This window comes from Ammodytes marinus, assembly GCF_949987685.1.
Source record: "Ammodytes marinus genome assembly, chromosome: 1".
Classification (NCBI taxonomy): Eukaryota; Metazoa; Chordata; class Actinopteri; order Uranoscopiformes; family Ammodytidae; genus Ammodytes; species Ammodytes marinus.
The window spans coordinates 11,827,219-11,845,911 of record NC_137230.1 but is presented as its reverse complement, the minus strand read 5'-3'; the positions used below and the strand labels follow the sequence as shown (position 1 = coordinate 11,845,911).

The following is an 18,693-nucleotide window of genomic DNA, read 5'->3' as shown; positions in this document are numbered from 1 at the left end:
GTTGGATATAAGATAGGCTTTCATTGGCAAAGTCCAGATTTAACATATAATTCCCCCAACAAAACCATGCCAAGATCTTACTGAACGAGTCTTCAGCAGCTAAACACTATTTTGGATCCCATAAACTAGTGGCAAACTTTGACGGAGACAATTTGTTTCTAAGATAGAAACCTAATAATTTCTGACAGGATGTGTGATTTCCTCAAAGTAATTTAGATATGGCCCAGGTCTCCTAGAGCTAAATACATGATTCAATAAGTAATGCCTCAACAGGCCCCAGCACCTGGCGATCCCCGTCACCCCCTGGCTGACTGTAATCATTTGTGATAGCCCCCATACGATTTCTGCCCCCTGACAGCACGTTTCACTCAGGCTTTTAGACGGGCATCAAAATGCATTACCTCCAATGCAGTAGATGGGGGCCAGGATGCATGAAGCCAGGGTGGAAATAAAGACATTTCCTCTGTCTGCAGACCAAGACTGCTGAGCTCTGCTTCTAACTGTATGTCATTTGGGGAGTTAGTTATATGCTAGTAAGCATCTGAAAAGAGTAAGGCATACATTTTTAAATCAATATATATACTGTGTATATATACATATATATATACTGTATATACACACACACACACACACACACATATATATATATATATATATATATATATATATATATATATATATATATATATATATATATACATACACACACACATATATATACACATATATATTTATATATATATATATATATATATATATATATATATATATATATATATATATATATTATACTGAAAGGAGCGGTGTAATAGACATAATCGCAATTACCACACATGACTACAGCTTTGTTATCAAATCAAATCATTTTCCTTCTTTATTTCCTGTCTGTATACTTTAACAGCTTTTTTTCTGGGTTAAAAAAAATTAAATGGAACCTACATAGTAGATCTTTTCAGGTTCTATTGCATGCTAAATATGGCCTTAATGACTCACCAGCAGGGGGCTTGGCTTTTTAATGAGCAGGCTCTCCTGCTCCACCACGGTTAAATGAGAGCCTAATTCGATTTTCCCTCTTGACCTCTATTCCTTTCAGAAAACAACAAAGCACTGGGGAGTTTTTTAAAAGGCATGTGGAGTATAGAAAGTCAGAGGTGTGTTGAAAACGAGTGGATAATGATGAAGGTTTTCTCATAGGGATATACAGTTTATAATACTCACTTGCTACCACACATACACAAATGCATGCACGCGCGCCACACGCATATACACATGTTTCCAGAGGAATAATAACAGTTACACAAATGCATGGGAGGAGTTCCCTATTTTGGGAAATATGTTTAATAGATGTGGTGGATATTCAATTAAAAGATTGATACGAAACACTGTTACCAGTACAAGCTGGCTAGCTCTGCTTAGCACACATTGAAATAGTTCATCTTAACAAAAAATAAAGTGTAAGAATTACATATTGACATGTTATGTGGGTTAATGTGACGGACTATTTTCTGTCCAGGAAACATAATGTCCTGGAGTTCGGCTGGTTGCTTGGAATCTGTTCGGAAACAAAGTCAGGTAAATAACCCTATCATTTGAATTGATAAAAAGAAGCACACATTGGTTAGGGTAAGGGACTAAAATAAGTATTTGTGACTGTTTGTGCAAGACTCCCGATGTTAAACGGTCCTATGATTTGATCCCTTAGATGTGGAAGTAGAAGAGACCACTTCAGAAGCAACTAGCAGACCATGGCATAACTACAGAGGAAAAACACACAGTGGGTGTCTAGACCAACAGTAACAACCTCATGTGCTGATACCACCACATCCACAGACCACATGTGTTCCATCAAACTCATGTCAGCGGAAGGAAATATTTCCGTTTCTTTTAACACATTACACAAATCCTTAAACTTGTTTCTATTGGGGTAGGAAATGAAATGCTTTCTGTGGATATTCTAGAGAGAGAGAGGTCAGAGCTACTGGAATTGGATTACTCGTTATAGAATATTTATCAGCATGCACCAGCCCCACACCTCTTATATATTGTTATATTAATGTCACCCATAGGAATTGAAATCAATTTTGATATAATAGTGTTTCAAAAAAATTTGTTGTTCAGAAAAGGTATCTAAAAGTGAAGGAAGGCCTTCTCAGCATAGCTATTTTTAACATCTCTAATCAAACATACCTGATAATAACAGTACATTCACAGTCTCCTACTGATGCCTCTGAATAGCTCCCATGAAGCTGTTAGGGACTACGTTCCCAACTCAAGGACACCTCAGAGAAGAGTTTCTGAGGGCATGACAGCTCAAAACTCAATCGACTTCACAACTCAGAGTTTACTGACTGGTTTGGAAATTCAGAAGCATTCCCCTGGTAAAGAACTACTTCTCTAATGTTATGAAGCAATAACAGAAGGAGACACCTCCTGTCGTCTCTGCAAAAGGATTGCAATACAAAAGAAGAGTTTTGAGAGTTAAAATCCATGCTCCGCTACTGAGGATTGTTGGCTATCTGTAGTTTATTTATTTTACAACATTTGTCAGAATGAAAGAAACACACATCAAGCTGCTTCTTGCATTTTGGTGTAACTTGTGTGCAATGTACAGATACACCACATAAAGTAGTAGAGGGTGACCAGCTCTTATCTAATACCCATGGTAAATGGCTTTGACTTTTCGGTTTTTGCTGCAAGTCAACATCTTTCATATTTGCTATTTTTTTGTTAAAAGGGAATATGTAGTATAATTTGTGAAATAGGCAGGTAGTGATTTAGCTCAGCAGGGCCGGGAGACACAATGCTTTCATGACACCTGCTGGTACAGCGTTCTGCTATCCAGGCTCTGTTCCATTCCGCTCCCATCATCCATCCATCAACCCAGCGGTAGATGCACAGAGCATGGACACTCTCCATTTGTCAGTGCCCATCAGAAGTGGTTACATTCTCATTACATGCCTGCTGACCCTTCTGAAGACTAATATAAACTCTGGGGGTGTTGCAAGAAAATGTCACAAAGGATTGTCTTCCTCCAGATCAAGATTAAGAGGAATAGAAGTGAGAAGGATTACATCACCACTTTAGAGTGCATTGCTTCACACCCAGTTGTATGTTGTTTTGTGTAACACGTCTTTTATTTAATGCGTTTTTATTTCTGTGACTGTATAACTCGTGGTGAAACTGTCAAGGACCAATATGCTTTGAAAAACCAAATGAAAAAAGAGGCAGAAAAGAAAGGATAAAGATAACAAAAGAGGGTGGAAAGAAGCACCCAGGAGAGAATAGTCCATTTCTTAGCCTGTTATTTGGACACTGAAGGTCAAAATAAAGCAAATCACAGGATTTGTTAAAAAAGGGATTAGTCTCCTGTAGAGTAGTTTTCCTTTCACAGTTTTGTCCAAACACCCACTATGTTTTCCAGACTGTTGCTGATGTTAGTGCAAAAGGTTCGGTGAGCTGATGAAAGAACAACATAAAAATCACCATGGTTTTGATACTGAGCTAATTATGTATCGCAGAGAGTGAAAAGTCTCAAAAACCTTGCTCTGGGCATAATGGTTTTCTGTACCAAATTTGGTTCTATGTGTTGAAGCACTTTGTGTTGCCTTCGCTGTGTATGAAAGGGTGATATATCATAATGTTTGATTGATTGATTGAGGATCACCAAAGACTTCATTCTCTGGGATGTGAATGTTGGTACAAACGTTCTTGGAACTCCATTCAGCAGTTGTTCTGAACCAAAGTGGTAGTCTGACTGAACGGCTGACTGACATTGACATATTGAGACATGCATTTAGCATGGCTAGAAATGTCACTATTCACGGTGCTTCAATCAACATAACTATGCGTGTGCAGTGCATCTGCAAGGCCTCACACACACACAGAAATTAAAATTTGAACTTGTGTGGCTGATGATGCAGCATGTGAGAGACAGATGGACCAACACAGCTTCAGAGTACCGAATGTTTTCCATATCTTATGAGGGGGATCAATACTCTCCGAGGTCCCCAGGGTGCTGAAAATAAAAAGTGACATCTCATTCTTTCTATTGGTGAACACCAAAACCTCCCGAGAACTTTGTCCCGATAATTTTATTTATTTTTTATATATTTTTTATTATATGAAGGTTACTATTATTTATTTATCAAATATGAATTTCCCCAATACCAGTTTTTACAGTGTAGGCTGCAATAGCCTACCTCATTAATGTCTGTTATTGGTGTGTTAAATCCGGCGGAAGCATTTCATTAGTTAACAAATGTGCACTGTGCAAATGGATAGCAAAGCAATACAGCCAATTAATTCAAAACCTAACCATTATTGTTAAATGTGTCCCCTAGACAAGAGTATAGCATGCTTTATTAAGTCCTTTGTGTGTATGTGTGTGTGTTCCTGTCTTCTTCCTTAAGGCTATTGAGTGATGACACACACCGCACTGAGAGTTCAGTCCAAGTGTGTCAAACGTGCCTTTTCTCAGTAGCCTACTACTCATTGCTTGTCTCTGCCTTCAGTGTGTTGGTTCAGAGAGCATTATTCACCCAGTCTGTTTGTAAATAGCTGTGGCCCTGGAGACGGCCACACTACGCTCATTCCTCGTTTGGCCATATCCTCGCTCGGACCCCTGCTACCCGGCTGTGCAGCGGCACTCAGTGAGCAGTTAGAGCGAGAGTGCACACAGCACATCCCAGTCAGTCCTCCTCCTCTCTCTCCGTCAGCCTAATCAGGATGGATCTACCCTCCTAGCTGAACACAAGTCTACTTCAGCAGTTAACAAGTTTGCTTTCTCATTCAGGAGTGAAACAGGACCGTGAACGTCTCCTCTGCCCACAAACAAGATTCCCTTCTCCTCCGCGCATCAACTTGGCTACTGTCGGAAACCTATACATGATGACAGCGACCGGGCTACATTCGCGCGTTGTGATCCTGCTCTGCTTCGTCTCCACTGCAACGTGCAATACGTTTGCATTCACCGAGGAGCCCTCGGAGAGAGTCGGGAAGTCAGACGGGTATTGCAGTCGGATATTACGGGCTCAAAGCAAACGGAAGGAGGTCAACACCGAGTTTCGCCTCCGCGTTGAGGGAGACCCGGAGAACTATCAGCCAGGGAGCACATATAGAGGTTGGTGTACTGTTAAACCGCGAGATTTACGCACACTGCATTTGTTGGCACAATGTGCGCATTGTAAAATGAACATGTTTCCACGGTCACTATAGCTATTCAAACTTAATATAAGTTTTTACAGAGTGTACAAATGATTCCACGCGTACAAGTGTCTATGGATTGAAAGTAAATAATATTTCATTTGTAAAGAGATGATCTTTCACCACATATTACATTTGAACTAGCCTAGTGAACGCCAACGGTGACAACAATATGTGATCTAATGTTATCAGCCATGAGAAACTAGGCTACGCCCTTAAAAGTCCTTCATGATAAAACATTAAAGGGTTTAGAGCAAAATACTCTCGATTCCCTGATTTTGTTGCTTGTGTCTAAAGTAAATGTTATGGGTGCCGTAAGGGCATTTGCCCTCAGCTCTGTCGCAAAGGAAATGATCAAGCTGCTCTTGGTTAATTATTTTCTGATTTAATCATGAAGTTTCATGTAATCCAAATCGAATAAGTGAATAAATTCGCAGGGATTAGGAAATTACTTTTCTGCATTTAAAACCCTTCACCCCTCCACAATAAATTAGTAATTTTGAAGTGGGACAGTATTCTTCCAAGATGCCGATTGGGATATCAAGTACAGCAAATTATTTGTATTTTTTTTTATCTTAGTACATTTTAATTATTTTATATTCTGCTGGGCTGCAACATGCATTTTTGAACAGCCCATGGAAAGACTGAGCAACTATAATTACTGTCATCTGTTTGACTGTGCATCAAAAATGAAGGTGTGTAATAATAATAACAGTTATAATGTATATCAGGATATACAGTATAATAGGCTACTTTATCTACCAGAATACAACACAAAGAAGCCACATTTTCTAGATGTCCAACAATGAGAATTGTATAGGTCTGCTTTCTTCTCTTTCAATGTCAGTTGATCCTTGTTGTCATTCTTCTTTGCTTCTATGCAGTGAGTGTCATTGCATCAAGCCCCTCCTACTTCAGAGGGTTCACCCTTATTGCCCTGAAGGAGGGCACAGAGGGAGACCAGGAGGATGACTACACTGGACAATTCCAGGTAAGGTAGCAACTAATGAGATGACTGCTTGTACAATCAGGAACATCTCGCATCAACTGAAGTTAACCCCTGGTATTAAATGTCTGCCCTCTGTATCAGCAATACAGTACCTTTCAAGTGAGGACTCACCTGTCAAAAAAGATGTCAAACCAATCTAACCGCGCTTAAGCATAATATCTCCCTCCCCCCCCGTCGTCCAACACAAGCGCTGTGCATGATGTTTGTGAAAGAACAGCGTGTCAAAATAGACAGATCTTACTCTAGATGGGGGGTTGGGGGTTCTTGAAAGACTTTCTTTGCACACCTTCCTGTCTTCAAATGTCACATTTTGATTATTCTCAACTCAGCTCCTCTAATAGGCTGTAGAAAAATGAAAAGAGCCTACTCTCAGCTCAGCTCCGTCTTAGCTGTGCTCATTGGCAGGCTGTGAAGGTACTCGGGTATGGAATTGGAGGAGTGTGTGATGTGTGTGTGTGTTTGTGTGTGTGTGTGTGTGTGTGTGTGTGTGTGTGTGTGTGTGTGTGTGTGTGTGTGTGTGTGTGTGTGTGTGTGTGTGTGTGTACAAGCAGACACACAGCTCATAGCCTATAGAACATGTACAATTGGTGGTGGATGGAAGGGAGACATGGCAAGGAGATTGGCACTCCCTAGTCAATTATGTGAGATCCTTTGTGATTATAACACAGCGCAGGACTCGAATAGTATACAGAGAAGGTGAAGATTTGGTTACATCTGTTTGAGTACGATAAGGAATGTAAGCATTGATTATATTCATGTATGTTGATGGTATCACAGCACATTCGCAGTGTGGAACTACATTGTTAGTTGAAAAACTATGAATCCAAAATGTAATATTACATTCATGACCTTTACATTAATTCCTGTTCACTGAATCTTGTTCTGGTCTCCTTCCTTACTGTGTCATATACCAATGTTTATTTCACACAAGTCAAGGCTGCCTTTTCAAGGAATGCATCGCGCTCACAGTGCAAAAAATGACATCAAAGGATCTGGAAACAACTGAGGAATAGTTTTTTATAAAATCAAGTACCAAACTGTGTAAAATATTTTTTTCTTTGCAGGAATACAGGGTAAGCCAGCACACTGATTTTCAAAGTGCCAAATATATAAGACAAATTCCGAATCCTGCCCATAACTTGAAGTCATACATTTTCCAAAAGCAGATCTCGAAAAGAAACAGTTGTTAAATGGGTTTAAAAGCATTTGCGGATTACTCTTTTTCAGACTTTTGTGAATCTGTCGGTTTCAGTCGCTTGCTTCCCACATTAATCTCTATTATTCTATCGAAAACCTTCAGCACAGTACACAGGGTAGGTTTGCACCACAGCCCTCAGGCTATTCTGACCAGAGTTACTGCCGTGCTGTGCCACTCTGTGAATGCGAACCTTAAATACTGGACGACATAAAAAAAAGGAATATTTTATTTTTTTTCCTATATATGTGCACCTCCCATTTCATTACCCAGAGTCAACACTTGCAATGCTTTTTTTTTCCAGTTTGTCCTTGCAATATATTTCATGTTGTTGTTATTTAGTGCCAGCCTTGAGCATGCTCCTCAACCGTGTGGCAGAGTGTGGCGTGGTGTGACAGGGCGCTAAACGTCAGGGGTGAAGAGGTGAAACGCTACATCATTTAGGCATTTTGCTCCACTCATGGATGAGACTGGGTGCACATCAGATTGACGGATGTGATGGATAGACATGTGACCATTGACCACACACACAGACACACAGACACACACACACACACACACGCACGCACGCACACACACACACACACACACACACACACACACACACACACACACACATACACACACATACACACACACACACACACACACACACACACACACACACACACACACACACACACACACACACACACACACACACACACACACACACACACCATTCCTCCATTCTGAAAGAGCTCTGGGTGGGCCAGCTTCCAGGCATTGAGAGAAAAGAAAGAGAAAATAAGCTGCAACAGCTTTATTTAACATACAGCTCATTTGAAATCTGCTGGTGTGTCCCATCTCAGCCATCTCAGGACAGCTCCCGACTTGATGAAAAGCACTTTTATTGAGCTTTCTGGGAAGGTCAGCTACCACTGTGTGTGTTGTGTGTGTTTGTGTGTGTGTGTGTGTGTGTGTGTGCACGTGTGTGTGTGTGGGTGTGTGTGTGTGTGTGTTTGTTGGCAGGAGTGTAAAACAGAGGGCAATGTTGGCGATGTTTGATGAGACTTTACTTCTCAGCGGGGTGAGAGGACAGAACAAGAAAAAGGCAAATTGTTAGGTGGCTGTGTCAGGGGGGAAATCTGTTCCACTTTGAGTGCAACATATGGCACGGAATCTCCTGGTCATAATTCAACTAGGTTAATCTGATTTTACGGCAATAAAGATGTTTGAGACATAACCCCTGGAAAAGTAACACATTGTGTGATATTACGTACAGTATATGTCAAATGCTATTGTTTAAATCTGACCAACATATCCTGTATGACCAAGCTCCTAATTTAATTCATACATTATTATATAGACCCAGAAACACACCTTAATTATGCCTATTTCCTAGTCCACACTGATTATTGGGAGACGATTAAGAAACTTGGAATTAGACACGTACAAGGGGAAAGGGCTCGCAGGTCATTTAGCAGTAAATTGGTTGCCTCTCTTTGCAGATGGTGGTTAATGCATTCCCATGAGTCTCCACTAGTTTTACCAAGAGTTGTAGTCTAGTCAGGCCAGCCCAGGATTCCTGTTAGAAACCATGGAAACATGGAGGGTCAGGGGTGGCGGGCATAATCTGTCGGTCCAAGATAGTTTGTATACACACGCACTGACGCACCCAAGCACGTATGCATGCAAGCACACACACACACACACACACACACACACACACACACACACACACACACACACACACACACACACACACACACACACACACACACACACACACACACACACACACACACACACACACACACACACACACACACACACAGAGCTCCCAGGCTACCCTTCTTACTCCGTCTCTCCCTCTCTCACAGTCATTCCACATCCAGAGGGAACTCATTCATAACACGGCATGACAAAGGAAATTCTTTGCTGACAGCTTTATGGAGTGAGAAAGTTCCTCGTCTCTACTGCCCTGATGTCACTTCCTATCAAACAGATCCTTGGTCTCCGGCCAGTGAACTTTAGCGCGGCTGGCTGGGCTCCCTCATGAAACCTACTCTTCTAATTCCCTGAGTTCAAATCAATGAGATGTGTAGTAGCAGCTCATGTGCACCTGAGTAGACAGGGCAGCCTGCATTTGGACTCTCAGATCTGTGACCTTTTCTTTATGCTGCTTACCTTGATAGCCATGATTGGGCATCTTGTTTGTAACTTTCTGATCGACCTGAGTATTGAATTCAGATCAGTTGACTTTATAGCACCACTCAGTATCGATACTGCTTTCTACTGAGACAGCTAGAATTCAGCTCCAGGTAGATGCCCATTAGGCTGACATATGATATGAAGACTGGGAGAAGAGTACAATGTATCACTTATTCAGCATGTTGTTGTACTGCATCACATTGAGATGAGATTTTTTATAGTGGAATGAAGAAAATCTAACATGATCTATCCAACCGTTAATTCTCTTGCTTCTCGTTGTGATATACCTATTCATAGCCTTTTTGGCTTATGAGCCCCTGAAAAAAAATCACTTTTGATTCCAGGTGGTAGGAGACTCACTTAATGTATTTCCCAACTCCCAGGTTGTGTCCTTTTGGATTTATTTTGGGTTAAATCATTTCTTGCATACTGAGAAGGTGTAATTAATGTCAGTCTAATTATGCTAATCTAACTATGTTTGCAGGCACTTGAACTGACATCGGAAAAGGAAATTAATGTAAAATGGTCCACCGATACCTAATGAATAAAATCACATGCAGGCGTTTGAAGAGAGTTTTGAGGCAAGTCTTGTCTGAAGCCATTTCTATTTAATCTCTAACCTTTTTTTCTGTGTGTGTGTGTGTGTGTGTGTGTGTGTGTGTGTGTGTGTGTGTGTGTGTGTGTGTGTGTGTGCTTGTTTGTTTTCTTGCTTTACAGATAATTGATGAGGAGGAAACGCAGTATATGACCAACTGCCCCCCTGCAGTGACAGAGAGCACTCCTCGCAGACGCACCAGCATCCAGGTCTTTTGGACTGCGCCCCCTAGCGGTTCTGGCTGCATCCTCCTAAAGTATGTATACTAAGGCTGAGCCTGGGGAGCATAGGCCAGTCCTCAGCTGAACACAACACTACGTTTTATATACTTTTAACACATTTTTATTTCTTCCTTGGTGAAATGTAGATCATGTATTATTATACAAGGTCTGGCAATGTGCAGAGAATCCAATTCTGAAATGGAATTTTTTGCTTTTGCAATAACTGAGATTGATAGCATTCATATCGATGAGGGTAGACTAAATAAAAACACCTTCCTTTCTTTGTAATTCAGTGCACCACCTACATCTTGTCAAATGATCCACACATTGAATCAACAGCTCTCCAAAACAAATCTGAACATCATAACGTATACTGTAACCTACCGTGAAGGTAGGATTTATTACATTAATAAGAATGCATTAGTTTTAGCTAGTTGTATAATAAACAGAGTATATTAATAGTGGTAACAGATCCAAGCTTGGAGATGTAGCTTCTATTTAATACAGGATTTTGAGGTTTGCTACCAGCATGTATCAAGTTCACATATGCAAATGCAGTCCCAAACTAAGCACAGCTAAATGCAGAAAGTGTTACCAAATTTTCATTCTCACTTGGCTTCATACACTATTCATCACCTAGTGTGTGTGACTGGTTGGCACCATTGTTTGAGTGTCCTTAGGGCTTGCTTGGATTTGGAACAGTAAGTCATGTTTATCTGAAGACGGATCATGGCAGAACTTGGTTTATTAATCCAGTACTGTGGGGAAATAATGAGCGTACGGGAGATCGAAAGATACTGAGGGACTGTGACTCAAAAAGCCTTCAGATCAATTAATTATTTAACTGTTCATGTGCACAGCCTGTTTCTCTCTGTTGTTCATTATACAAAGGGATGATAAATAGGTTGCATTTCTTCCTAATGCAAATGTCTCTATGCTCTCCATTTCCCTTCTCTTTATTTGCTTGGAGTATATTTTCATGACCCTCCTGAGCTTTCTGAAGCTCTTTCATACCGGTGCCACTTTCTGCTCTCCCCTCCCCTTTTTACAGTATATACTGTATATCTTCTTTGTTTTTATCTTGGCTGTCGTGTTTTTATAGTTTTCTCACAGCAGGTCATGGTGTATCAGTGGCTGATGGCAGATTTGTGTTAAGATAAGGAGTAGTCGGAGAAGCTGGAGAAAGCTTGTTGTCAAAATCACTACTTTTCAAAATCTGTAAATATCTCCTCACAATCCACTACCTGTCTGCACAGTGTGTGTGTGCTGAAAAAGAAATGAGCTCACACGTACTGGTAGTGGAACGCGAGGATAGCTTCACTGATTTTGACAAGAAGTGATTCTCCAGAATCGCTGACTCGAACTTTATTAAGCACACGGATGGAGGAAAAAGTTGCAAGTGTGATGGAGCCTAGAAAGAGCTACTTGAAAGTGCAGAAATGTGGATGTGATACCAGCGAACAGACTACATGTGAGGGAGAGAGTGATAAGCAGGCATTGGCTGAAAGTCATGATTCCACACTGGGAGCAGGAGCGGTTAGGATAAAGATGAAAAGATTGACATAGGCCACTCTGCTGCAGCACAACAGAAGTCTTAACAGATTCCTATAGGAATTCATAGAGGATTCAACCTACACACTAAACTAATGACAAGAGCAGAGAGCACTTAACATGAAAACTGTTCAGAGGGAGGGACTCTGTTGTACACATGACACACACACACACACACACACACACACACACACACACACACACACACACACACACACACACACACACACACACACACACACACACACACACACACACACACACACACACACACTGTCCAGTCAACAAATACCCACATGAAAGAAACAAGATAATAATGTGAAATTATATTATAGATTAGCTTTGAGAGGACAATTCTATTACCGCCACAGGCAGTGCAAATGTTTGTTTTTAATTTCATTTCGTAGCCCAAAATACCTCTGTCACTGCCCGTTGGTCTGCCTGGCAGTAAAATCAGGGTTATGTGTAAAAGACAAAACAACAGCATCTGGCCATAAAATTAGGAGTGTTCGTGTGGCACGGTGTGTGTGTTTCTGTTAAAAAGCTCCTGGACTTTAATGTTGTCCCAGGAGTGTTGCTCCTCCCAAATGGTTTGCAGAAGTATAATTTATACTTTCTTTTAGACGGAAAGACTGAGCTCGTGGTTTGGTTCTGTCTAAGGTCGGTCCGTGATGATAGGGTCAGGCAAGGATGCTCATTCAAACTCCTGAACTTAGAGCTAAATGACTTATTTTCGGCTTTCTTGCATGCTAGAATCAAATTGAGCCATAGTTTTCTTCACTGTCTCTCTGCTGTATGCCACTCATGTTTTCTGAGTTTTACGTAACGTTGAAGTTTTGCACTACTAAAATCTTGGTTTTGTTGACTTTCAGTGGTTTCAACGCCAAGTAGCGATGCTGGTCGCTGACAGAAGTAGGGATAGATTCGATAGCATTTTTTGTCAAATTCAACTCAACTCAACTCTACACAGCTGATTTATGAACTGTTGTAGTCAGAGGCACAACCTTCTTTTTAAACCTGAAGAATGCAGGGATGGGGTTGCTTTTCAACTCAGTGTTCCAACTTATAACGTGTTTGTAGTTTGTCTTTTTCACCTGCTGCCTAATTGAAAATGGTAGATGTGTCACTGCTGACTGGTATTAAAACGTGAACGTTATCATCCATCTTTTCCAGACTATTCTTTAATTAAGCAATTACAGATCTAACCGTCAAACTTCCCCATGGCAAACTTAAGCTAAGAGGGATTATATCTATCTTTTGAGCCAGCTTTGTTCTAAATCAAATGTTTAGCTTGATGTCTAATTGGATTGAAAATAATTGGCTTCCGTTCTGCTCATTACAGGATAAATGAATGATAAAACCAGACTGAACGATTATGTTTTTTTCTGACAAAAAGTGGAGCTTATGTCAGGAGCTGTTGTCACAGCTGCAATCTTTTTGCTTTTCTACAGTACATGCTGGTCGTTCCACCGAGCATGAGTAGGTCACCTTTAAATGTAATCTGTGTATTGCAGTCGCCATTGAAGTTTCCTCTATCTTTCATCTTTCCATTTGTAGGTAGGAAGCAATTTATTTGTCATCTCCCTCGGCCGCACGATATGGCGGGTATAGTGCGAGGTGTTCTGATCGGCTGGCTGAGTGAGAGCGTGTATCGGTGCTCAGATGAATGTCCCTACCATGTAAGCTGTCATCAGCAGTTTATCTCCTGCAGCACAATGATTGGAACAGATCAAGGAGGACTTTGACAGGACACTATAGTCCCTGAGAAAAGAAATGTAAATGCAGTTGCTCCTGTGCAGTGGAGTGAAGTATTGTTTCTGTTGTTTGCAGTGGTAGAACCAAATTACAATTATTTCATCTTTGGTCAGAAAAGGAGGAGAAAAAAACAAAACATTTATTTTCTTGTTTTTATAACTCTAGTGAGAATGCAAATTGAAACGTTTGTGAGAGCCAAAATATATCTTGCTTCCTTCTCTTTAGTTCTTTTCTCTTTCTCGCCCTCTCCTTCTCTTACTCTCTTTTTGTTGTTGTTTCTCTCTCTCTCACACACAAGTGCAGCACAGACACACACACACACACACACACACACACACACACACACACACACACACACACACACACACACACACACACACACACACACACACACACACACACACACACACACACACACACACACACACACACACACACACACACACACACACACAATCTGTGCACCTCTGGGCTGATTGGAATCGGTGGTGGTGAGGATCCGGCAAAGTCAGATAGAATTTAAATTGGATGTTAAATAAGCATTACTCTGCTTGATTGTCTGGCCGGCCCAGGAAAGTGGGCAAGCAGTGAGGCAGAGAAGGCTCCGTTCTCTCAGGGAGATATGAGAAATTGGGGTGAGATTGAATTAAAGTGTGAACAATTAGAGATACGCTGGTGGTGTCGCTTACCTTGAATCATTTCATCCACATCATCAGAGACCACTTTGGCCAGACATCTACTTACTCTCTCACACACACAGACACACTGACACACACAAACACACATACACACAAATAGAGTACATGTGTATAAGCCATTATACCCTCTAAGGTACGGTTTTGAGAGAGAGTAGTGGTGTACCACTCTAATGATACATTTATGAGAGTGAATTACGGTGTGTTTGAGTGACAAATGAAAATACACAGTGTAAAAGAGAGACCTCATGGTGCATGTGAGAGAGAATTATAGTAGTCCATATGAATTAGTACAATGTTTTTTGAGACAGACTGAGTGTACCAGTGCACATGAAAGTATACATTAAAATGTTTGTTGAGAGTATAATGGCATGTGAGCGAGAGAGATCTCGTTTGATAAGGAATGCCATTTCATGGTTGGATAAATATGTAGCATTTAAGATAAAGTTGAACTAAAAAGGTATTTTGACTGAAAAGGAAGGCAGCTGTGGCTTACAGCCTCTCAATATTGAAGCCTTTTTATTTTGACCAATTCAACCAAACTCTCCAACACACAAATATTTTTTGCTTTTCATATGTATGCTATTATTTTGTCCGACAGACACTACTATTTTCAGTACCTTACAGTATACTATTTTGGGAGGGTTATAATATGAGGTTGGTAAGTATAGCTGTGAGAAGTAGAAATGTATGCACAAGAGTATGGTGATTGATTTTTTAGAATCAGTGACGAGTGTGTAACATTTGGCCTTAACATCCTCTCTACTCTCAAGTCTAAGTCTGTCTTGGTCCTTCATTCAGTATGCAGGATATGACCGGAATATCTCTGTTTGAAGTATTACATCCAGTGCCTCTGGTTTCTTCCATTTTGTAGAAGATTGATCTTTTGCTCTCTGATTTTTTTTTCCTTTTTGTCCATCTCTTACATTAACACTGTTTACATTAAATGGGTCAATGAAGCTTATAACAGAGAATAACATTATGCACTGTAGATGTATATCACTATTCCCTGTTACCTTGGAGATATGGATTATACAAAGTTCTACCCACAAACCCATCGATCATCATTCATGATGGGCCTCGTGCAAGAGTCACTCACAAGCACATTTTTCCTTAAGTGGCATGTGGAAGTGTTTTACTCTTTATTAGCATTTTTATCTTAAAGTAGGCTAGGTTTGAACAAAATGTCACCAGTGATTCAGACCTGTCATGAGTCATGGACATAAAAATAGTATGGCATTTCTTCACAAGGGGGGAAAATCACTTGTATAACAAAAAATAGTATGGTGTCTTAAATTGAAGGATTTTGGTGCCACAGAATAGAGCCAAGATAAATAATAAAAATAAAATGAACGCTATCCCTATCACGTCTTTCCAGTGCATTGATAGGTTAGATAGGTCAGCTGATTTTTATTCTATGTCCAGCTCTCTGTGTCGGCTGTATAATCAGATCATGTTCTTTCACACAAAAAAATTTCATGAACATGAAAAAAAGATTCTTGCACAAGGCCCATTTAAAGGCCCACGTTAACATATGTATAGTACTGTCATTCACTCATAGGGTAGACACATGGACAGTAATAAAAATCATAAAATCCTCATTCATAATGCTTTTTAAAAGCTAGCTTTGAGAGATGGAGTCAATTTACTAGACTGCCTCATACCAGTAAAATATATCACTATCTGCATGGGAATAATTAAACCTGCAGTGTGTAGAATTTTGGGTTTTATTTCCTAGCAGATGTTGTAGAAAGTAATTATAATATCCATAAGTACATTTAATTTAGTGCATAATAGCTGAACATTTTTTTTTGAATTATTATTTTTTCCCTTAGAAAGGGTCTCATATACAGTATGTCCATATTTCTGCATATTTTGGACCAAGGCCTAGTGCCGCCATCTTGAAAGTGTCATAGTTGGAATGTCATCAGGTGCATTGTTTAAAATTTAGAATTGTTCTTGTCCTTGAAGGCCACTGTAGCTGCTGTTATTATTCAAAAGGGTTGGGGTTAACCAGGGAGTGTTGCATTCTAGAACGTTCTAGAACTTTCTTGATGATGTCATATTACACACTGCACCTTTAAGCCCAGTTCAGACCAAAGATTCACCTTGCAACTGCTTGCGACGAGACGGTTTTAGAACGTCGCAGGGGATAAATCGCAGCAGTGTGAACTGCTCGTCGCAGCGCGTTGCAAGCCGTTGCAAGGCGTCGCAGAAGATTTAACATGTCAAATCGCAAGGTCCAGTTTTAGAACGTTTCGGCGGTCTCGTCGCAAGGAGTTGCAGTTGCAAGCAGTTGCAAGGCGAATCTTTGGTCTGAACTGGGCTTTAAAGTGCAGTATACAGCATATGTGATTTAAAAAATAACAAGAAGTGACATATTTCTTCATCTCCCAGGTTACGGATGTTTTTTTTTTATCTGCATCACTGTATGCATATTTTATTTATTTTTCGTTGTGAGGGATCGGTCCTGGGATCAGCTCAACAGAGCACAGCACAGCACAGCTCAACTTAGTTAGATAGTCCAGAACAAATGGTATCCAAACAGGAATGCTCTCCAGCTGGACTGTGCCCATTTGGAACCGACCTTACCCGAGCTCCTCATTGTGGGATTTTATCCCTATGGAAACCTTCCAGCCGCCATGGCCGGTGTTAAAGACGTGTTTTTTGTGAGGGAGTTAGGTGCCTTGGAGGCTTGTTTCTGTTGTTGTTTTCTCAAGTCTGCTGGCCACTGAAAAGTTTTGTTTGTGGCTGATTTACATGTCAAGGCCCCTCTCAGACCTGTGTCCCCCATCACCCAGTGGAATAAGCCACTTGACAGCTCAATCTAGAGCCGCTTTGCCAGGCCCCACATTTTGGGTAGCATTACTGTTGGCCTGTAACTCAGTTCTTATCCACACAGTGCATAGCCTATACTATATAGTATAATATCTGTGCATTTCTGCATATTTTCTTTACAAAGTGAAAGTGGTGTAGGGAATTTCTTCAATGCAAAAAAAATACTCTTTTAGTCTGCTGCCTTTCTCTGTTTTCCAGCTTTACCTTCAGCCTCTCAGCCTCTCATCTCTATGTGCGTGTATATCTTAATGCTTTTTTGTGTCTTTGTGTGTTGGGAGTAAACGCCTCCGCCTGAAAGATGGCAATTTTCCTGTGGGCTCTGATATCTGCTTTTAGGGGTCTTCTGAAAAAAAAACTAAACAGAAAGAGGAATATGAATAACTGCACCTGTTCCATCTGCCACAAACCAATGTTCAGACGATCAGATCTTTGAAGCCAAGCCTTCCCACACTTCCTGATGTGTGTTTTATCTTTCTATTTAAAACCTCACCATGCTTCACCAAATGCTTCTCCTCTTTCCCAGTCTTCTTCCATTTTGACATGCTGCCCACAGTACTTTTCCCCACCACATGCCTACACTTGCACTTGGTGCTGCCCCCACAAACTTCGATCCTAACTGCTCCCATCTCTTCTTGTTCTCTTTGTGTAGGGCAAGTATTGTGCAGAAGAGAATCATCTATTTCCAGGATGAAGGCTCCCTCACCAAGCGAATGTGTGAGAAAGGTATATGCTTCTGTTTTTTTCACAAACATGGAATGAAACATTTACCATGAATTTACCACGGTATTCTATTTCACTTACTACTGACACTTTTTCATCCGTTTTCATTTGACTATTTTATTTAATTCTTGATTGTGACGTATAGGGTTATTCCTGTGTGCTCCTGCGCTCTGGCATACTGTATGAATGATTGTAAATGAGTATGACCCCTGGCTGTGCATGACATTGGATGCCACACCGAGCAATAGATCAAAAGAACTGCGCGGCAAATTAATCTCAAGCGCGCCGCCCTGTTCTTCCCTTTCGGCCTCCCACTTTCTAAAGCCACCCATCTCCTGCATGATCTGCATCAACTGATCCTTTATACTAATAAGCAATCTCTCAAAGCCTATCTCATGGTTGTGTATTTCTCTCCCTTGCTCTTTTACTTTCCCTCTTCCTCTCCTCTCCCCTCCTCTCATTTCTCTACAGAATCTCTGTATGGAGACACTACAGATAAACCTGTGCTGGATTGCTGTGCCTGTGGAACGGCAAAGTACAGAGTCACCTTCTTTGGGAACTGGTCAGAGAAGACTCATCCCAAAGACTATCCACGTAAGCAATACAATCCTCTGCTCTTTGTCATGTCACTTCAGCTACATCACACATTTAAAGAATATCTTAAAATATATTTAAAAAATAATAATATGTCAAATAATCCCATTAAAAGACTCCAAATA

The 18,693-nt window shown here is 40.6% G+C and overlaps 1 protein-coding gene across 2 annotated transcripts in view; it reads left to right on the top strand.

The window, feature by feature from the left end:
• Nucleotides 1-4,675: 4,675 nt before the first annotated feature.
• spon1a (spondin 1a) overlaps nt 4,676-18,693 on the top strand; it is a 57,464-nt gene continuing 43,446 nt past the window's right edge. For both annotated transcript variants that reach the window (XM_080032823.1, XM_080032822.1), the window contains exons 1-5: nt 4,676-5,119; nt 6,087-6,193; nt 10,317-10,450; nt 17,904-17,977; nt 18,446-18,568. In XM_080032823.1, coding sequence (XP_079888949.1) covers nt 4,885-5,119; nt 6,087-6,193; nt 10,317-10,450; nt 17,904-17,977; nt 18,446-18,568 — 673 coding nt within the window. In that variant the 5' untranslated portion in view covers nt 4,676-4,884. The remainder of the gene's footprint in view (nt 5,120-6,086; nt 6,194-10,316; nt 10,451-17,903; nt 17,978-18,445; nt 18,569-18,693) is intronic.